The 22,477-nt window shown below is 38.7% G+C and overlaps 1 protein-coding gene across 4 annotated transcripts in view; it reads right to left on the bottom strand.

Moving 5' to 3' along the window:
* Positions 1-2,115: 2,115 nt before the first annotated feature.
* PLCG2 (phospholipase C gamma 2) overlaps positions 2,116-22,477 on the bottom strand; it is a 55,572-nt gene continuing 35,210 nt past the window's right edge. For all 4 annotated transcript variants that reach the window (XM_021541225.3, XM_085589877.1, XM_085589879.1 and 1 more), the window contains 14 exons: positions 21,279-21,459; positions 20,011-20,079; positions 18,791-18,900; positions 17,901-17,997; positions 16,866-16,932; positions 16,455-16,612; positions 13,741-13,843; positions 12,599-12,808; positions 11,863-12,008; positions 10,732-10,846; positions 9,371-9,538; positions 8,969-9,057; positions 5,471-5,655; positions 2,116-4,666 (listed from right to left, as the gene is read on the bottom strand). In XM_021541225.3, coding sequence (XP_021396900.3) covers positions 4,624-4,666; positions 5,471-5,655; positions 8,969-9,057; positions 9,371-9,538; positions 10,732-10,846; positions 11,863-12,008; positions 12,599-12,808; positions 13,741-13,843; positions 16,455-16,612; positions 16,866-16,932; positions 17,901-17,997; positions 18,791-18,900; positions 20,011-20,079; positions 21,279-21,459 — 1,741 coding nt within the window. In that variant the 3' untranslated portion in view covers positions 2,116-4,623. The remainder of the gene's footprint in view (positions 4,667-5,470; positions 5,656-8,968; positions 9,058-9,370; positions 9,539-10,731; positions 10,847-11,862; positions 12,009-12,598; positions 12,809-13,740; positions 13,844-16,454; positions 16,613-16,865; positions 16,933-17,900; positions 17,998-18,790; positions 18,901-20,010; positions 20,080-21,278; positions 21,460-22,477) is intronic.

Here is a 22,477-nt window from a genome sequence, read left to right as displayed (position 1 = left end):
ATCCGCCCGGAGTCAAGGACAGAACTCTGCGATAACAGAGCACGAGGCACTGTTTGTCCTAATGGCCCAAGAGTGTGCTCCAGCACAGGGACACACCCAGAGCCATCAGCAGTGCACAGGGTTCATTAATTCCCCATCAATTAGCTCCATCTATTAAAAAACCAAAGTCCTGATCACAGCAGAGGTGAAGGATACACTTACTCTTTCCTGAAAACAGGCAGTCTGTGGCTTAAAGATACTCTAAAATAGCTTGAAAACTCCAGCCCTGGAAAGACAGTGACAGCTGCTCTATTTGAAGTATTTTGCAAGGAGAATTCTCTCTCATTTTTCCTGTTTTTTTGTTATTACTGCTTGTGCATGAATAACTGGGTAAATTAGGGTAATTAATTCAAGTGTTGTGTCTCATTTCAAATTTTCATCTTACCTGTTTTCCTGAATTACCAGAAATGCACCTAAAAACTGGAAGAGCAAAATGAAAATATAGCTCAGATTCAATTTTTCCTAGTCCTCAAAACTACTGAACTGATAGGTGCCTCACTATGAAGAATGATGCTGATGCTTAAAGTGAATAGTTTTAGAGTACTTGGTCAGCTACTTAACCTCAGACACAGCATTTCAAAGTACAAATTTGCAAAATATATATGAAAACTTATACTTCTCATGTGTATTTAAATGTATTTATTTTAGATGCTTAATCAAACCAGATTCTTCAAAGCCCTTCTCCTAAGGGAACCCAACCAAAATGTCCCTTTGTTTCTATTTATCTATCCACATACTTTCCAAATTATAGTGGCATATATAATAATTTACTATGTGCTCTTCAGAGAAAAGGTCCTGAAGGCTGATAATTTACATATATTGTAAAAAATCTGGGGATTAAACTGTAATTCAGGAATACACAAGTGTTGGGGGAACTACTGCTTTACTTTAGTCAAGCTCACAGTTCTCTGTTTTGCTGGCAAAACAGCTAAATATGTAGACTAGCAATGAATTAAACTGCTTTTAATTTAATTTAAATTATTTTAAAACTAATAGCTGGGCATGTTTATAAATACTATTATGGATCAGAAGATAAATTCATCTCTGAACTGATTCTGAAGGCTAATTTTCATTATATTTAACTTCCATTTCTCATTATATAAAGGGAGTTCCAGTCTGGAACAAAGCCAGCTAGTTGGACTGCAGTTAAAAATGCTGACACATCACTGTAGCAGAACTCAACCACTGCAATTCAGCTTCCACACCACATTCCGATTTTTCCAACTGGTTTGGAGAATTCGAAGATAATGGCTGGTACACTGCTCACACCTCACCATCCCCGAGGTTTAAGAGCTGCAAAACAAAATGCTTTCAACAGAGAAATACATAGGTATGTTGGACTGGAAAAAAAGTGGCAATACAGGTAATAAAATACCTAAATGTAGTAATGTTTTTGATTCCAGAACTCATGCATACCAAAACTCCCTAAGTTTGGCTGGTTTAATGACATTCTAGAAGAATTAGGCTGCAGACACCTCATACAGATTCATGTTCAACAAGCATGCAATTTTGATCAAAAGATGAGAAAAAATCTGTTCCCAAGACTCCCAACAATTAAAAAAATCACCACATAAAGACAGAGTGCATCCACTCAGCAGCAGTTCTCCCTGTGCAACCTCACAGGCAGAAAGTGTTCTGATAAATTTTTTTTGTAAACATCAATATTACTGTCCTTCCAAATTAGCACAAATTTAATCTTTGCCTTGCTCAGATTTCATTGTTCAAGCCCATAAAAATCCGAATCTCACTAGAGCTGGAGTTTGTATTTGCCTCTCAGTGAAAAAGGTTGGTTTGGAGTCACAAGTTAAACTCAATCTTTGACCTTTTCTTTCTGCCTCATGTGTTTGGAGCCAGAGGAAGTGCCATGATAACCATGTCTAGTGAAATAATCTTTGAGTCAGTTCATCTTAAAAACACAGAAATGCCCTTCCTCCAACCTCTAGCAGAGCACACCATGCCACACCAGCAGATCACTTTTCAGTAAGAACTCACTGCTTCAAATGACTGGCAAAAGTCATGAAATTCAACGAGCAATGCTTAAACAAAGAAGCACCTGACATCACTCACACATCAATGTGAGATATCAACAATTATTTATTAAAATAAGTTATTTCAATGATTTAAAACAGTTTCTGTAAGAATGTAACAATTTAACAGTTGTTAACTTCAAAAATTTATAAATGCTTTCTCTCCTGGATTAAAAAAATTAACACACACATTCAATTCTACTTTCATACTCAAACAGTTGCAACTGTGATAAAGTTGCTACAGAGTCTGCCCCCAGAAAGAACTGAGAGGTGAGGTCTTGGACATAAAACACAGAATACAAGAGCCAAGAGAAGAGCTAGAACACAGCCTTGCCCACCACTTGCAAGTCAGCAGAAGAGTCACTGCAGTATTTTCATTCTGCACACAGTGTAGTATCATATTCTGGGGAAAAGTTTTACTGTAAAACAAAATGCATTTGCATAAATACTGATGGAGTGCCTCTTATGACCCCTGACATTATGCGTGAGTGGAGAATGTGCACAGCACTTTTCAGAGGATTACAAAATGGGCTAATTCTTAAATATTTGCACAAGAGCAGCACGAGGGACTCACTCCTGTGTCCATCACACAGTGGCTGTGCTGTGTAGGGAATACACACACCAGTGGAGGAAGCCAGGACAAATGGACAGTTTGGTTTGGTCTGCTCTAGAACTGAGCTTAAGAAGAATTCTGACAGGCAGAACAATCCACACCTGGATAATGAAGATAAAGCCAGCTCCATACAGCAGTCTAGGTTATAGCTCTGCCTCTCAAATCCACAGTTGATGTGACTGATGTGATTTTTGTTTGTTTGTTTATTTGTTTGAGCAGGATTTACACCCATCTAATCTTTGAACAGCTCAATCACAACTGGGTACGGAAAAGATTTCAAGAAGGAGAATGAAAAGCAGAGAATTGCCTTTAACTTTTCTCTGATTTTCAGTTGGGTGATTAGTAATTAATTTCTTTATAATAAAAAATTTACAGAAGCCACCCCATTGTGGGATACACTATTGTAACACTTTCATCTTTGATACAAGACTGTCTTTACAGAATAGCTAAGACCTCAAGGGGGTTCCTCAAACCATCATCTGTGAATGCACAATGGCATCAATTAAGCACCTCTTGAAACAACAGAAGTCACAGCGTGGGGAGCAAGAGAAATTGAAAATTGCTGAGGCAGCTGCATCAGGCCATGAATCCCAAATCCATGCAGGTCCTCTGTGATCAGAAGTACAGCTCTGTGGAAACAGCATTTTGTGCCTCAGGCAGTCACTCTGAAAACTAAACTCCTCCGCATACATTTGAACATTGAAATTGGGAATACAGATAGCAAAACTCATCCCATGTAGAGATAAGACAACCAAGAATTTGATGGTAACAATACAGCTCTAGCACAAAGGACCAACACATACACAAATTATGAAAACTGCTGTTAAATATTCCATCGAAGGCCTTCAGTTCTGCTCTGGCAGGAAAACACACTTGCTAATCTAACAAGTATTCTCATCTGCAGTTTCATGTTCTTGATTTGATTAAAGGCACCAGAGGAATGTGCCTCTATATTTGTGCACACTATCATTCTTGGATTAGTTACGTTTTGGGAAAACAGTCTACATTTACAGAACACTATCATTTGAATATCGTCTACATAGGATTGCAAGATTAAAAATTGACAGTTCATTTAAAAATTCATTTCTAAGCACATTAGCAGCTGAAAGGATTTGCAGAAATGATACTGTACAAAAGTAAGTGCTCCTCAGAATTTTAAATACCTTCCCTTTCTGCAAACAAACAGATAGCTCTTACTGCGTATCTTAAAACTTTTCCTTCCAGTGCCTCAAGGCTGTGAACAGAAGTTCACAGGGGCTATGAATAGAGGTTCACACATTGCTCCTTTCTTAAACCTTTAAAGAGAGCTCAGCAGAAAAAACACAACTACAGTAACAGAGGGTATTTGCTTTCAACAAAATTAACATATTATCTTGTTCTCAAAAATGTAACAGAAAATTTTTAATAAGAGACAATAGCTGCCCAAAATATTTTATACAGTATCAGCAGCACAATCTGCTGTCTTGAGGACTGTAACATACATGACATGACAATGCTGGTGTAGAAGTGCTTTTACAGCATTTAATAAATTAAAAACTCACTACTAGTTAATCTTGAGGAGCCAGGTTGTTAAAGTGGTGTGATTCCATGCATGCAAACTGTCTTTATCTACAGCCTGTGTACATACATACAGGAGATGATTTGTACTTCATGTATTGATAATGAGAAGTGAGGTCCATCCAACTACAAATCCTCAAGTTTTATAAATCTTGAATACACAGAAGTTCTGGCCTGCACAGAGGGCATGCTTTGTACAGAATATAAATTATTAGGTGTTAAAACAGTTTTTCTTAGAAGAGGAAATTATAAAGAAATCCGTATTTCCTCTTCCTTCTCTTCTTCCAGTCCTTCTGTCTGATGAGACCGTCACTGAGTAGGATGACCAGGATAAATTCATCTCTTCCTGAATTGCACCATAAAGCACACATCAAAGAGTAATGGGCTCTAAGAGTAGAATTTGCTGTTACTGACTTTCTTCTCCTTTAATCTTAAGGGAAAAGAAAAGGAAAAAGTCAAGCCTAATAGGAATTTCTCAGAGGAACAGTCTACAAAATTCAATGAACTTGGATACCAATGGCAAGTAATGTATCAGCAATGAGCACTGCAATTTTTCCCTCAATAAATGGGAGTAAACAAGTGATTCACGCAGCTGTTCAGCACACACGAAAAAGAACAAGATTATTTAAAATCTTGAGATCTACTCAAAATTTCCTCTTGCTACATGAAGCCTCACTATCTCCCTCACCCCCAGCCTAAAAGTGTCAGCAAAGGAGAAGGAACCTGCCCCTAAACTCTGGATAAAGCACTGACACTGAACTGACAGTGCTGTGCTGTTTCAACTCAATACTGGTTTTATCTTTTGTGGTTTTGTTGTTTTGTATCTGTTCCCACATATCTCATATGTGCATGACATTTCCAGGGACATAACTCTGATAGTGTAGCAAGAGTGAAGAGGTTTATTTATTTGTCTGTATATACTTCCAGGCTTTCCTCCCAGAGAGCAGCAGAGAGGGATATAAAACCTGACAGGATTACAAGTGTCACTGTGATCACTGCGACTGAGATTCCACTGCACAATTCTTCAGCTTCTGCTGGCCTCTAGTGGCTTGAGGCCCAGCCTAGCTTCTCTACAGCCCTTCCTCATTCCAGATAAGCTCATTCTACTCTCACCACTCCTTAGATGCTCCTTTTGATATGTCTGAGGTTTTCCTACCATAAATCTTTCCTACCATAAATCCTACCATAAGTCTAGACAGAGCTGCCTTGGAAGGGAGAATGACCATCAACCCACCTGCGGTTGCAAGTGTCTTGATAAATCTGTAGTTTGTGTTCATTGACGTTGAATTCTTTCAGAATAGCATCCCTGTTGGGATTCCTCAGGTTCATGTGGCTGTCATAGAGGAACAGCTGGGTATTCAGCTCCTCCTGGCGCTTCCGAAGTTGCCGACAGGAGGAATAAAGCTCTTCTTCACTTTCCTTTCAAAGGAATATTGGAAATCAAGGTGATTTTGTAAAACGCGTTCCCAAAATGACACAGAACCAGCGGAGTTTGGGGGATGAGTTTGTTTCTCTAACCACATTTTAATAAATGCACAGAATATTTTATAAAATTAGTTTGATAGGATGTTTCCAGAAACATTCCAGAAACTAATTTAGAAAGCACTAAAAAAAAAAACTCCTCAGCCCCACAGTAAGACCAGCCATACCCTCTGACAGGGACATCAGGGACATTCTAGCGCAGGTCACAAACTTTGTGTATCTAAACACTACTATTGGAGTATTTTTCCCTAATAGACCATGCCAGTCTGTTGAGGAAAGAACAGAAAATAGTGTATCATGATGGCTTATCAGATTATAATAATATTAAAAATACATTTTTAAAATGTTTAGGTTTTGGGTCTTTCATCATATTTGTGTATCATGTGACAAAGTGACAATCCTGGGGATATTCTATTTAAATGCAGACTAAAGGTCAAAATGCTGACTGGTAAATAGGACCCCATACAGCAGTAAGTACTCAGATGTACCAAGAAAGAAGGACAGATCCTGTATTTCTATGTAACTAGGGCAATTCAGAACTTGCAAAGCAACTGAGTAGGTCTGAGTTTCTATTGCAGCTCACAGTAGAAGGTCTCAAAATATTCTACAACCATAAGCAATCCTCATGATTCCCTTTAGGACTTCAAATTATTTTAATACTTCAAAACTTTGGATGCAAAAGCTGTCTCTTTATAGAGTTACTAGTGGGGAATAGAACTGGCAGGACTGAAGTCTTAATTTTCACATCAGCAGCAAAACAAGATACTCCTTCTACAAGAAATGACATGCAATCAATAAATGTAATAAATCCAAACATTTTCAGAGGCATACTAATAAGAATGCCTCTTTCTGCATTCAGTCCAGACCCAGGAAAATTGATAGCAACATACCCAAGGAGCAACAAGATCCTTTCCTAAACCTTTTTTTCCTCCTGAAGTATTCCTATGCAGGCATGGGTTGGAGCAACTGAAACAGCTTCACTGCTACACTGCTAATTAAGACTTAAAGAGTAACTTATTTAATTTTTGTTTGTAAAGGGGTAGGAAATTTTGTATTCCCAAATCACAAAAGAAATGCAGATTGCTAATTACCAATTTGCAGGTGTAATCATCAAGATGCACATGTACCACTGTTAGTTCTTTTAAATAAATGTATCCACAAAGATACAGCTTAAACTGCATTTTAAGATGTCCCCTTCAATCTTTAAATCAAGAACATATATGTAGTCAGAAAAAGCTGAAGAAATACATGCACTTTCTGAAGGAAGCAAATAAGACATGCCTTTAAGTGCAACAACCACCTCAGTATAGTATGATTCTGACAGTATCAAAAAACATGTTTAAGTTGTACAGGAACTACTAACACCCCACATAATAATTCACAAGTGTGCATGCTTATGTCTACAATGTTTTCACTTTACTAGTCCTGATAAACTCCATAGCCATCTGTAATTCCTCATTACAATTTTGTATTTCATCTCCAAGCACATGCAGATGGGCTCTGTATATAAACAGGGCTGTTATTAAATGGCATTATTTTATGAAAGGCCATCACTTTTCTAAAAGAAGCAGAGGAAGAGAGGCAGCTTTGATATTTTCTGATGCTTCTTGAATGATCTGGCAAAAGTTCTACAGTTGACAGCTCTGGTGAGTCTGGGTTTTTTGCAGGCTGCCAAACAAAAGGAAGTTTTTGGAAGTTGTCCTGCACTGCATTGCCACCAGGCATTGTAAAAACACCAAGCTGAGCTGCATCTTCATTTGGCTTAACAAGCAGAAGGGGATTCTAGAGTGTGAAATGTGCTACTGTCAAAGGAGTCAGTGCTGACAGATTGGGGGACAGACTGCTGCTATGAACAACATTTGAGAGCTGCTCCGGCCCCAGGCAGTAATGATCTGGATTCCTGAAGAGAAACCACGGCAGGAGGGATTTGCAATGTATCCACAAGTGATGTCCATGCTCAGCATTAGGCAATGGTGACTTTGTCAGTTTTCTCTAAGGGAGCAAGCCCAAAAACAGCAGTCTACCAGGCCTCTCCTATGAGCCTTGAGTCCATGAAATATGAACAATTTAAATATTATCTTGAAAGGATATAGGTCTCCTTTTCACACACACATCCCTGGTCTCAGCTTCTAATCCTCTCCTGCTCTCAGATCCCTTGGCTGGCCCACAGAAGGAACTTAGAGGAACCTACCACAGCTTTCAAACACTGTCATTGCACACACAGTCATTTTACATCATGTGCTACAAGGTGGCTTCATAAAAACCTCCACAAAGAATGTTTGAAAAAGGCTTCCACTCCTTTGGGAATAACAATGTGACTGAATTCAAAAATTTCCAGTTTAGTGTATGCAACTGCAGGCATAAATCCCTCCAGAGACATAATGACTTAGAGTTCGCAGAAGTTGATGTTTCAATCAGGAAAATAATGTAACTGGCGTGAAGTGCAGCGTGGGCCTGAATGGTTTGACTTACTAAAAATAAGAACTTGAACATTTTTTTTCTCTGAATCAGAAGGGTGCTGGAAATCACCCTGAAATAGCCACTTCCCAGAAGCATCTTTAAACTTCCATCATATCACAAGTGTATTTAAATTACGTAATATATTATTGAGAAAGGGTCTGAGAAATATCCTACAAATCAACATATACAGCAGCACCCTTGGAACACCAACAAATACTGTTCACAGATCAGCTGCTTTAATGCCTGAATTTATGAGCATCATTATTTTTCCCCTACGTGTTTTAAAATACTACTATTTTAAGTAGGTGCTTAGAGAGGCTTAAAAAGGAGGAGATTAGCAATTCTTTAAGAACCAGATATGTCTTGTACTTGATGGGTTGTTTATTTTAATGAAATAGTGGGAGAAATTACTATCTTCTATTGCTGAAGTGATTTCTTTTTATATAGGACCTTTAAAAAAATATTTATCTATGAAGCCAAAGCTGATTCTAGCTAGCTTTGCACGTCATCAGTCAGTTAACAAGGAAAGACAATGACCATGCTGTTACAGCAAAAACTATTGGAGGTAATGAGGCTTTGTTTGTGTGTTATTTCTTTTAACAACCGTGTAATCTGTCCACCCAGAGGGAGAGTAACTCAATTTGTGCTATTTGTCTTGCCCAGTACCTGCGGAAGAAATGCCTGACAACAGCACATCAGACACAGAAAACTGAATCCTCAGTCCCTGGTTTCCACAACGAACTGGTAACAGACACCCTAAATGCACACAACAAACCCCAGTGCTTCTCACCAAAACTTGTTGCATCTCACAGTGCACCAGAAGCGAGGCCAGCTCTATATCTTCACTGTAGCCATTCTTGAGAGGAACTGACCTAAAGCCTGGGGCAGGGGGAAAGGAAAACAAAGAGCAATTACAGAGTCCATCAAGGGGGAACTTGCAGTCACAGAAATGGTGCACACTTTGAACGTTCTTCAGTGCTCAAATGCTTCTCTGCTGAGAGCAGGCTCTGCTATGGTAATTGCAGAGAAGCAAAAGGCAAGACTGGCAAAACTGAGCAACACCTGATTTCACATGCTCTTGAAAAGTAAAGCCAGAGGAAGGAGCTTCATCGAGGCAGGAGGGTGTCTGGCATCAGAGAGGAAGGCACAGCTCACTAATTCTCAACAGCACCTCATTATAATTGCTGCTCACCTGATTTGATTCCTTTGATGGGAAAAGTGGCATGTGCTAAGAAGTTGGGATCACTGAACATATCCTCCTCATAAACAACAAAGCGCAGGAACGCCAGATTTGGGTCATAAATTTCAAATTTCACTTGTTCTGCATAAGGTACCCAAACTGGATTAAGGCCATTGTCATCTGTAATGAAAAGGAAACATTTGTAGTATGAAGCAATAATTTCACTTCATTCACATATGAGTATGTATCCCAGGACATTTTCTAGGAATACAGAAGCCCAAAACTCCTATTTGCCATCTGTCTCATGTTGCAACCTTGCTTCAGAAAGTTTGTATTTGTTTACTTGGTGGTGGGAGTGGGAGGAAACTTGGCAGGGATGAAAATCCATGAAGAAGAGCTATTATTGTATTCAAACACATAAAATCTCCTAGTACATGTATTTGTAAAGAAAAGAAAAAGTGAATTAATTTCTCACATTCATAAGCCTCATGCTCCATATCCAAGAGAAGAAGGAAAAGCTCTAGGAAGACTCATGTATTTTGGTTCAATTTTTGTAGTTATGCCCAGAACACCAAGATTTGGTATATTTGATACAGCCAGGAAGTTTGCTCTGTAAAGTCTTGGTCACTTCCCACAGGAAGTTTAAATCATAATCATCTCTGAAGTACTGAGGAGCCACAATGCACATTCTGCTCCTGATGCTGTATCTATTTTCCACTAGTATCACTGGATTGGATAACCAGAACCAAAGCCTGTTTTTTACCAGAGGAACACTGTTGTATCAAGAAATACTAAATGGTGAAATATTAAGTGGCTGAAATATTGCCCCATTTCAGCTTAAGTTCATGCATACACAAACACATTCCTTATCCAGAATGCCCCAGGACTAAGCTTTGATCAAACTTATAATGCATTTCAAGTTAAAATATTTTATAGTCCTATACACCCAAGCTGCCTCCAAGGGGGTGCCAGTCTTAGAACCTCAGTTTAAATAAACACAGTCTGGAGCTCACAATAGTAACTCCCCATTTGGGCCAGACTCTGGGAACTGACAAGCACTGTTGGAGGCACTCTCAAGACAGTAATTTTTTAAAATATGCAAATACACAAACTTATGCATGGGCAACAACATAACAGAATGGGACTTTTTTTCCCCAAACCTCAACAGTACTGTTTTTTCTAAATTTGATATACATCAAAGTTTCTCAAATTAACAGGCCCCACGATAAGCAAAAGAACAAGAGTTTGTGACTCATCAGTCTAGAGCTACAGTTAACTTACTCCCCCTATAATGTTCATCCTCTGCTCACTTTGTTTAAGTACCCTAGAAGTAGAACCATATCCCTGCAACACAGAAACCCACAGATACTCACTCACAACTGTTGTCTTGAATTTGTTGTTATCATATTCAGCCCCACAAATTTCAACCTCTACAAAGGGACAGGCAATGCTTCTACCAAGTTTAGGGAGATGACGAGCACCTAAAACCTGCAAAAGCAATTGTAAATTAGAACCACCTCCAAAGGAAACTTGGCATCATTTTTGCTGAACAGAAGGTAGCCTACAAAACTAGAGGGGGGGAAAATCCAGAACATAGAAAAGCACACATTCTCTCTCTTGAATATGTTTGCATGTATTATCTGTGCTAACAATAACAATACATCCAGTAGTCTGGGTAACTCAATTATTTTCATTGTAAGAAAAAGGAAAAAAAAAAAAAGACAACATAGCTGATATTCATTACACACAGTGTGCAGCTCCAGGCCAGGCCTGTAGCACGTTTTGTTATCTTTCTGCTGTGTTTATTACATACCCATTTCAAGACAATTCTGCTTTGCATTCACAGGCCCTGTTTACCTCACCTTTAAACTGTAGTGAAGAGCAATTATGTGTTTCTTCTCTCTCAGAAAACATAATTTTAAAGAACCTGTCTTACTGCATAGCAACTGAGAACAGAAACAAGTTAAACCCTGTTTGGCACCCAGTCAAGATGGCAACATTTTCCACTGATAAACTCATCTCTTGAAGACAAATGAGAATGACAGTCAGATTAAGTCATAGTGTATTAAATTTGAAGTGGAGGATCAGCCTATTAGGTTTTCTGTTTAGTTTCTATATTTCATTATAACTATCTTTCTTTCACACTGAAAATCCCTGAACTAGTTAGTCTGCTGCTAATCAATCTCCAATAGGACCCTTCTACTAAAAACTCATTTGATAGGAAAGTCAAGTTAGTTCATTTGATGTATTTGTTAGCAATTACACAAAATCATCCCAGGACTGTGTTTTCAGTCCTATAGCACGTTCTTCATTAGCATGATAAAGACAAAGACATGTATTTCTTTTCAGGAACCAGTGAAGTTAGTTTTATTCTCACACACACTGACATTTAAAAACAGTATTTTGACAATCTGTCAGATCTTGCTCTGAAACATAATAGCTTTATATTTAGTTTTATAGATATTTATGACTTGTAAAAAAATGTAAAAAAAAAAGAGATTTACCCTCACTGTCATAATCATCTGCAATTTCCTCTTGGAGTCATTTGGCATGGGGTCATACTCCTCATTTCTCATGCTCTCTGGCTGCAGCACGTAGCCAGTGCGCCCATTCAGGGAAAACAAGGCATGGTTCAATTGCATGTATTTATCTGGGGAGAGAGTTAAACAGTCACTACACAAGATTCCCTGGAATAAAGCTAAGGAAATACCAGATTAATGGCTACTCTCTACAATTCTGTCTGGTCACCACTCCATCAAAAAGACCTGGAAAGGTGGGAGACTCGGTTCCTTCAGTAACTGAATCTGGCAGGCCATTTTTCACCAATTCTAATCCCAAAAAAACCCATCTCCATCCCCAATTAGCTTCCTATCAGTGTATCACAAGCAAGCTGGCCCTCACCATGAAGTGCAATACAGCCTTCCCTGTGACTGCACAACCATTCATCCATCTGAAACTCACTGTAAATAAGTCTGCTTGCTTCCTACAAAGAGATCAAAGTCAAATAAATCTTTTAGGGCTTGGGGGCAGTTAGGCTCAGAGGCAGGGCTTTTGGAGACCTATTTCTGGAGCCCAGCTCTGGATGACAACCCACACATGAAAAAGCAAACTTCAAACACCGCTTCTTGCAGAGAAGTTCAAATAATTAGGATGGTGATTAGAAGGGCAGAAGGGCCATAAAGGGGCTCATTTACAGTGAAACAGAAGGTGGATCAGATTCTTTTTCAAAGGGAATATTACCTGGAGTTTGAAAGTTCAGAGCCACCATCTGGGAGCCACAAAGCCAGAGGCGAAATGGATCATAGTTGGATGAGTCAACCCTCTGTCCTTTGGGGTAGACACGAGTCAGGCCCTTCAGGTTGTACTTCAGCAACTCCAGTGGCTTTTGCTTAACGATGCTCTCTGCCTTGGTCTCCACAAAAGAACGGACTTCTCTGAAATCAGGATTGTCTACATAGAGAGAGGAGGAAAAAGAATGGTTACCAAAGGACAAAAGAAGTTGACATTTATACTGTATTTTCACCAACACTTTGTTTTACTTTGTTTTGCCTTGTCCTTTAATGCAGTAATTGGCAATGTTTTCAGGCAGTCACAGCAAAGTGGTTGAAAATCATGCCTGAAAGTTAAAATTGCCTTCCTGCCACATGCTTTACAGAAGGGCAGATAAGAGCCTGCAGTCATGTTCTCATCTCATCATTGCTAATAATGTACTTCTGATCACTATAACACATATTTAAATGAGACATCTTTTACTGGGTCTAAATGGGGAGAAGAAAGGGTGAGCCAGGGTTAGCCAATGCCTCAAAAATGACTATAATTATAATGTCTTAAATTCAGTGACAGCTTATTAAAAACATTTGCAAAGAAACTTAAAGAAAAAGGGCACATTTACTGGCTTCTCCAGCAGCAATGACAAAAAACTGGAATAAAAATGTACATATTTCAGTGTCAGAATCCACAGCTGTGCTTACACAGGCCCAGTTATATTATGAAGCCATACATCATTCCAACAGCTTAGTCCTGGCAAACATGTTCTTACAGTAAAATTTAAAAATGCACAGTAAACGAATCACAAGTGTTCAGCCATAGTTTTTAATCTCAAAAAAGTCAATTGACACATAACTAGTAAGCTTCCCCATGGAATATACATCTGAGAGGATGTCTCTAGTTAACTAATTAAAATTTGTGACAGTTCTTTTGTGATAGATGAACAGCACCAAATTCCCTGCTGTACAATTTCAAAGTGCTATTGAAAACTGCCTGGGTGAAACAGAGCTTTGTTTTCCAGTAGGACAGATTTTATCTTCAGACCTAAAATTCCAACTAACATCTGTAAAGACAGGAGAAAGGGTAAAAATCAGATGTAATATTAAAGGCAATACCTAAATTGTCCTTTGTTTTGCTTGTTGGCTTGCAGTAGATTACTAGATCAGATAATTCAATAGCAATTAACTGATTCTTTTCCCAGTATTTCCTCCTGTTCTCCTGGAAAACATAACGAAGTTTTAGATTCTAGGAACACTGAGTATTATGGCACAGTAGCTCCAGGGTGCACTCTAATGAATGCCTTCTTTGGTGCCCAGATTCCTATCTGATACCTTAGACACTTGCACAGATGTAATGCACTTCCAGACCCAGCTCAGAGAACAGGTAATAACCAAACGGTGAGGGATGTACTTTTAGGGTTTTTTCTGATGGGGAGAAAGGTGTTGTTTTGTAAGCAAGGGCTTCAGTTCTTCCCTGATCAGTCATGCTCAGAATACTGGCAACATTTTTTTTTTCTTTTAACGTGGCTTTACTCAACCCAATTTTAGTTACATTCTTAACCCTATATCTCATATAAATGCAAATGTATGCAGAAAAAATGCAAAGGGTAGTAAAGTGTTTCTGTATCTATTTATAAACCTTGGCAGAACTTGAGTCTTGTTAGTAACTCCCAAACAGTGAAATTCAAACTCTCTGAGCATCGTTTTCTATTTGTGCACCAAACCCATCATGTTCTGCATGGAAAATCATGTGCAAGCTTGTTAAATCCCCAGTACCAAACCTGTTCTCTCTACTTCCACATTTGCAAGCACCTGCTCTGTGGAAGCTGAGCAGTGTTCCCTGCCAGCAGAGACTGGGAACTGCTAAAAGCAGCAAGACGTGTCCTGAGTGGAGACATTTGGGCTGGAGGCTTTTCAGCGTAAGAAGCAGCTACAGGATAAAACAGAACAGAAGAAGAGTCCCATACTGAACAGTGATTAGCTTTGGCATAAAAGATCATGAAGCAGCAGCAATCTGGAAGCCTTCCAAAAGAATTCCCTCAACAAGACAAACATAAAAGGAATGAAAATCAGTACCAGGGAGCCACAGGTTTCCAGAATATCTCACTGAACCAGAGATTATACATGAAATCAAAGAAAAAGAAAGAGGAATACAGTGTTTAGACTTGGGAAAAAGCTGTACAAACCTCATTGTACTTGGTGATCCACCACAGTTCCCAGATATTGCTCAACAGTAACCAGAGCTCTGAGCAGCAAAAGGTCACTTTTTGATGGCATGGGCTCATTTCTAGCCAGAACCCTCTAGAGATAACCAAGCAGGAGAGCAAGGAACAGCCACCCCAGGGAGCATGGCAAGCATCAGTACTGAGCAGAGATTACAAGAGACATGAAGCTTAGTTTTATTGTTTGTGCATAACAGACATTCTCCAAAACCAAACTCATTTAAAAATCCCCCTGTATCACACTGCAGCACAGTCTTAACTCACTGTGCTTTTTCCTACCCCAAAATTCAGCCTCTTAACTGTACTGGCAACAAGGGCCTTTCCTCATCTTCATCCCCTCCCCATGCAGCAGTCAGTCTGTCATGTGAACTTCGTAGAGGCCACGCTGTGAGAAAAGCCTCCCAACTGACAGAAATGAGTTTTAAAGCATCTTTGAACACAGACTGTTTAATACTTCTCCAACTGGATGGAGAGAGAAAAAGCTGCCAGGCTCCTGAAGAGCCATTGTTGTAGCATAAAAAACATTCAATTTGGAGACACTTCTTTTAGGTCATGTTTCTCTTTTTCTCATTTTTACTTCTAAATGAAAGCCTGGTACAAGAACTGTATCTCTCCTCCCCCAACAATAGGTCAACAGCTCCTGCTGCTTCTTCCCTTGCTGCATTTACAGTCCTCTGCTTGAGATATCAACTGGTCTGCTATAAATAGGATCAGGAGCACCCTTAGAGCACTTCCACTCCATATGACAGATAAACAGCATGAACCTGAAACACATTTTCCATCAACCATATCACCCACTTAACAATAAAAGGTGAATAAAAGCAACAAAAGAAAAAAAAAAAAAAAGTATCCTTAAGCACAGTCAAAGTAAGACTTTTTGGTCAAGCCAAAGACTTAAATACTAGAAAAGATTACAGAGAGGTATATTAGTACATCATAACATAAAAAGCAAGTCCTAAAGAATATCTTTAAGTAGCAGTAGAGGGACATAGAAGCTAAACTTAGGCAGAATCCTTGAATCTTTAGGCAAGTATTTGGAAATACTACTATTGAAGAACTGGGAAGTCCAGAATGTGGTCATTAGTTACAAATAAAGTATTAGTCAAACAGTGGTCTATCAGTGCCAATGCATTCACTGGAAAACAGAGTTAGCAAAGAGGATAAGAAGAGTTTAGGGAATGGCAGCTCAAATTTCACACACCCTCACTGGTGGATTCACAGTTCTGAAAAGAACAGTCTGATATCAGAGCTTCTGCTGCTTAACACTGGGATGAACAAGAGTGACCAGGTGGAAAATTGTAGTGGTATTCACTCAGGCCTACCAAACACACTTCACTGAGGGGCAGGGTGCAATACAGACAGTACTCTGCTGGAAAACTCCTGTTAACATCAATTTACATAAAACGCTAATTCATCTACCATTCCCCAGAGAGGTTATGGAACAAGATGAACAGCATCAATAAAATAAGCAGACAACAGCAATATGCAAGAGGGTGAAAGATCATGTGAGAGCAACATTTAGCAGTATAGGGCAGCTAAAGACAAAAGCTATTGTAAATTTATAGCAGTTCATTATTAAAACAACAACACATAAATTTGCAGTAATACCTCTTCTGCTGTTTTCCAGGTGATCTCACGGATACTTTGGTACCATTCAAAGAGTTCTTCTACTTTATCAGTTGCGAACTCAACACATGGATCTTCTGGATTCTTAGGTTCCAGAATGAAGACAAAAGGCTTTTTGTGTTTTCCTTGTGGCATTTTCACTGTTAGGTAATAGCATAGCAAGAAATTTATACTGAAATCCAACAGCTCTTTTTCTAAGGTGTCATTGTTGATTTATTGCAGCATTTAGTATTATGAAGTTTAAACAAATTAATTCTGCTAGCTATATTAACACAAGTAGGTGTTTGCGGGGTTGAATTAGATTTTTTTTAAAATCTCTCCTGCTAAATACAAAAGAGTCTACTCAATAGAGAAAGGTCAGTAGTCCATATGTAAGCATCAGAAAATACACACCAACGTTGTACGTGTTGAGCACCAGGATGCCACGACACAGAGAGCCCAGTGGGTTGTCCTCAATGATCTGAAAAACAGGAGTTAAATCTGACCCTAAATCTCCTAAGTGAACATGCACAGGACATGAACAAATAATAAATGTGCATCATTAAATCTAATGTCATCTTTACTGAAAGCATGCTCACTATAATGTTTAAAAGCCAGTTTGCATATCTAAAAGGCACACAAAAATGTCTTCAGTGAGAGAAGTTAAAACAAGACTACTTTGTAGTACCTTCTGTCCTGACATAACTGTTCATTTTTCAAGTCTGCTTAAGGTTACAATAACCAGGGGGGAGGAAATGTAATACTTGTTGTTTTCTCCAAAGACTTCTGGAAAATCATTGGAAGTGCTTCAGAAGAACATAAGAATTCAATGTTTTATTTTTCAAATTCAAAGATGTCAAAACTTATTACTGTTCAGTTCTGTTTTCTTTTGTTCAAGAGTTCTTTGTCCAAGACACAGGACTAGATTTTTTTAGATTCTTTTGAGAAACAGGATTGGTTTATGCATAAAAACTTGATAATGGAGAGTAAAACAACTAGTGAGATGTGTTTGGACATATAATTTTCTTATTTGTAAATATTACGACAGTGATTATACAGGAAAACTAGTTATGTTTCAGGTATGTTATTGTTTAGCCAAACTACGAAAAATCTGAACTGTTTATGATTTTTATTAGCAGGAAACAACCAGAATCTCCTAAAGCCTTGCCAATTCAGCTATCATAAAATCATAGATATGTGGAGGTCCCTTCCAACCCAAGATATTCTATGTGGAGGTCCCTTCCAACTCAAGATATTCTATCTCCTTAAGTAGCTTTCAGCAAGGGGTATGTCCTGACAAAAATATTCAGCAGCAGAGAACAATGAAGAATGCATCAATCCCTCTATTCTGCTCTCTCAATCACAGCACATGGAATTGTGAGTGTATAAACCAGACTTCCACTTCAGTAGCTAGTCAAGGAAACGTAGCAGACAAATCATAACCCTCACCTGATTTTCAAGATCAGCAGAGTTATCAGATGACAGATCTTCAACATAATTAGATGGAAAATAATGTTGGACTTTTTCTCCATAATCCCCCTTCCACCTGAATTTAAACAGACAAGTAGAGAAAATGAAAAAAAAAAAAAAGATAAAGAGCTTCAAAAGGCCATTAATGAAGCAATAATCCCCAAGAAATTGGTCATTAATACCCCATACTAGATTGTCTAGCTACCTATCACCAAAAATATCAATGATGAAGTAGCTAAGAGCTGTAACAAAGCAATCATTAACTGTAGTAACAGATGATTTCAGAGGGATTACAGTTACTGTAAACTGCAATTAATGACTTAAGAGGCTTTTTCCCCCTCCAGTACTAAAAATACTATTATGTGGTTGATTACCCTGTAGAAACTACAGGGAAACATTAGATTCCCAAGCTTTCCAAGCAATTTGCAAGCCAGCTAAAAAAGAAAGCCTGTTATAAAAGGAGACTGTACAGAGCATTAAAAAAGGTGTGTTTGATTCCTGAGAAATACTTAGTAGAGCAAGGCCAGAAGAAGAGCAATGATTGCAATGACTTCCCAGAACACACAAATGCTCAGGAAGGATGGATGAATTAAGAGAAAAATATGGGATATACCAGGCTATGGAGGTTCTGCAGGCTGAGGTTATTACTGTGGGATAGAAAAGTGAAAAAATGTGAAAGGAGAATTGAAGATGAGGGGATTTTGTGTTTGGGTTTTTTTATAATACACTGGCATAAAGATTTGTAAGGGCACAGTTAATAAGCAGCAATCAGACAGCAGGCAGTTTTTAAAAACTATTACTCAAAGCTCATTTTTTCCTCCATCTAGTAAGTCACCAGAAGCCCTCCCAGGAGGAATCTTTGTCCTTACCAGCCTCCAGTTTCCTTTGTGACATTATGAATTAAAGCTCCTCGAAAGAAGCTCAATTCATCACTCCTTTTGGCTCTGTAGTCATACAAGGCTTTCACTGTTCTCTGAGGCTTTAAGAGAAACAGAGCAAAGGGGTCATCTGGGGGGACAGGTCATAAAATAATCAATAATGCAATCTTAAAAAAAAAAAGAAAAATAAAAAAATAAGGTACATTGGATTTTTTTTGTTGTTGCTGTGAAGCTTAGAAAACAAAATACTGAAGTTCCTGAGTGACATCTATTGGTGGAAGTAAGTGATGCTACTTTGATACTCCTCAAGAAAAGGAAAAAAAATCTTTCTTGGGTGCTGCAACATAATTAAGGTAAGAAGCATAAAACCAAAAAATTTTTAAAAACCCAAAGTGAAACATAAATCCTTCATTTTTATAACATGTTGAAGTTTTCAGGCTTATTTGCCTCCACTTCAAAACCACATCAGCAATCCTGCTGGCCACATTTCCTTTAGGAAGACATGCAGTTTCAGCAGGATAAGCTAAACATTTATCTTGAATTTACTAAGACCCAAATGCTTCAGCAGCAATGCAAATTCACTGGCAAAAAAAGACTAAAAGGAATTAGTCACAAAATTTACAAGCAGGTGATTTTCATGAGAATTCACAAGTAGGCAGGCACTAGCAAGAATTACAGATAAGTAATGTTTGCTGGGACACTTGTTTTCAAAACAGTATATAAAGGATAAAAACTCTAATGATTCATGAATAGACCAAAGGCACCAAATTTTTATAGAAAGCACATAATAACCTCCCCACTTACTTGTGCATGCAGAAGATGTTTGTTAATGGAACAAGAGTGCACAGACACCCACAAACACAGAAATTTTCATGTTGTACTTTCTTTCCAACTTTCTCAAATTGAACCCTCTCACAGATATTTAATTTGGGAGCCCACAGATCAAATCATCTACACGGACCCAAGAGAAGAAAGTGCCCAAACTCCCAATCTGAATGAATCACTACAGGATGTGAACACAAAAAAATGTGTGGGTACAAATTTTAACAAGAAGCTAGAGAAAGGTCACACCCTTTAAATTTCTGTTGTCCAGTCCCCACTAAACCAAGCAGCCTGATGCTTTCAATTATTTTCATTACTGCCAACAGGAAACCAAGAAGTCCAATTTTGAGAAGTCTACAGTAAGTGTGAACATGTCTCTGAAAGCATACCACTGTGGGGGTGATTTCACTGGGCTCCACATACATCCTGACTTCATAGAGGGAATTAATATCTTTTTCCTAAAAACAAGGAAGAAGAAATAATCACATTTCAGGAATCAAAAAGTTATAAAAGTACTTCATGTTCATAGAACATTTATTTCTGAAACCACCTTTTTGATAGCATATAGGCCAACAAAAGAGAGGGGAAGCCAGATATCTCTGTTTTGCTCACTTCTACAGTTGAACATAACTGAAGATGTGTTATGTAATCTATCTATGCCTCAGTTTAATGAACAGTAAAACCCAAAGAAACAGCAATACCTCATAAAGGTATCTCTTAATCAGTCAAAAGGTTTTTTTGATTGTGAGTACTCTTCTATGTGCAACCGAAAAGAAATACCTGCAGTTATGATTTCTGTGTTACAGTACTTTAGTACCAGTATTGGTTGCACAATTAGATAACTCTACAATAATATACAGGGTCATATTTTTAATTTTATCCTCTCCTTGTGATTCCATTTGAACCCACTCCTAAGATACAGAACCTTTGCTGTAGGCAACATTATAAAAACTCCTGAGGTCTAAAATCTTTTCAGTCTTTTAGTCTCCCCAGAAAAAACAAAATCCCCAGGTTTTGATTTCTGCAGACCTGCCAGATGTAGTTTCCTACAGCTTCTAAAAGATATATACTTGAAAAGTGAAGACAGCACCTCAGGCTTTCCAAAGCAAAGCTCCCTCAAAATGAAACACATCCATCCTGAAAATAGCCCTTTATCCTCAGTTAATTATCCAGGCTCCTTGTTTAGTCAATGGCTAGAGACAAGTCTCCTGGAGAGATTTCCTCATGCTTCTCTCAGAGTGAGCTTTCAGAGGTACCTTTTACCACAGAAGGCAGTGGGACACCATTCCTGAAATGTCCAGAGTGAGAAGCACAGAAGAATATTTCATTTTTTCTGAAGCACTTAGCATCTGCATGATTATTTTAAGATCAATGCCCACTTCAGCAATAGGAGGCAGGGCCAACTGTAGGCAAAGCTATTATCAAAAACCCATCTGGGTAGTGCAACGACCCCAAATACACAGTGGGGCTTTTCTAATCAAATCATGAGGAAGGCAAGAGTTGACTTTTAATGAAAGATGAACCTGTTCTTTATACCTTGGTGAGAGAAGTCAGTATAGCCATCTCAATTTCATAGAAAGTGACCTGCTTAAGCTCCCCTAGAGATCCTGTACCAGAGCCAGAGCCCAGCCCAGTCCCTCCCAGTCCCTCCCAGTACCATGCTGTAGCGCTCCAGCAGCTCCTCTGTCACGGGGTAGCGCAGCTTCATCTTCCTGTACAGCGGGTGCTTCTCGTAGTAGGTCACCAGCTCCACCAAGCTCTCGAAGTAGGCCGAGGTTCCCAGCACGAAGTGCCGCCCCTCCTGCTGGATTCGGAAGTGCTTCACCTTCCCCTCCGCTCTGCAGAACAAGGGCACAGCTGGGAAAGGTGCCAGTGCTGACAGGCAGAGCAGCAGGGCTCTGAACTGCCCCACAGCTGCTCTGTGCACCTTCACCAAGTGAAATGACTCCAGCAAAGCCTCTTTTATTCAATTATTATGGTTATTATCATTATTTTGATAGTTACAGAAATCAATTTTTAAAGACATATCTCTTGAGCTTGAACACAAAGTTTGTGTTTGCATTGATAACTGCAGTAAAACCATCCACTGACAACCATCCCATCCAAAAAGATCTCTACATCCTTTTCAAGCTGCTGAAGTTTTGATACTTCTTGTTTTCCCTGTGAAATGGTTTTATTGAGATGCTGCAGCTCCAGTTACTTCAGTGTCCACCTTGGTAACAGCAGAAAATTTCACTCTGAAGTACACAGGAGACTGGGGAATTTTGGACAACTTCAATACACAATAAGGCATGCAAGTAAGCAACCTTATAGTTTGCTAAACTGCATTTTCAGAGAAGCACAGTTTGATCTGAAGGTATGATGCAGAACATCACAATTCTATGTATTTCATTTATGCTTTTACAAGAACCACAAAACTGTTCAAAATATTTCCCCTGGCAAGAGGAGCCAACAATTTCACTTTGATATTTCCATTTTTTGACAGGTCAAGATTTTTAGGGGATAAGGACATAGAATCATTGATGAACATGAACCTGCACCTGCACTGCAGTTTTGAAGGAAACTTCAAAACAACACTCTTTACCAAGGAGTGTCAGGGAATGAAAGAAGAGCCACCCATAGCTCTGTATGGGAGGAAGGAGACAGCTGGTGCTCAATCTTTATAAAAGCATTAAGGTTCAGGCCATGCACAAATTAACTCTTGAACACACTCTCATATATAGACTTGCTCCACAAATCAGCCACGCTAATTATACAAAGTTTGAAAGCAAGAAAAGCATGACTCTAAAAAGACCATTATTTTTTTAAAATAAAAAACAGAATATTGTTGGGCTGCTAGGCAAGGTAATCCTATCT

This window comes from Lonchura striata, chromosome 11 (assembly GCF_050655825.1).
Source record: "Lonchura striata isolate lonStrDom1 chromosome 11, ASM5065582v1, whole genome shotgun sequence".
NCBI lineage: Eukaryota > Metazoa > Chordata > Aves > Passeriformes > Estrildidae > Lonchura > Lonchura striata.
This window is presented reverse-complemented; position numbering and strand designations above follow the sequence as displayed.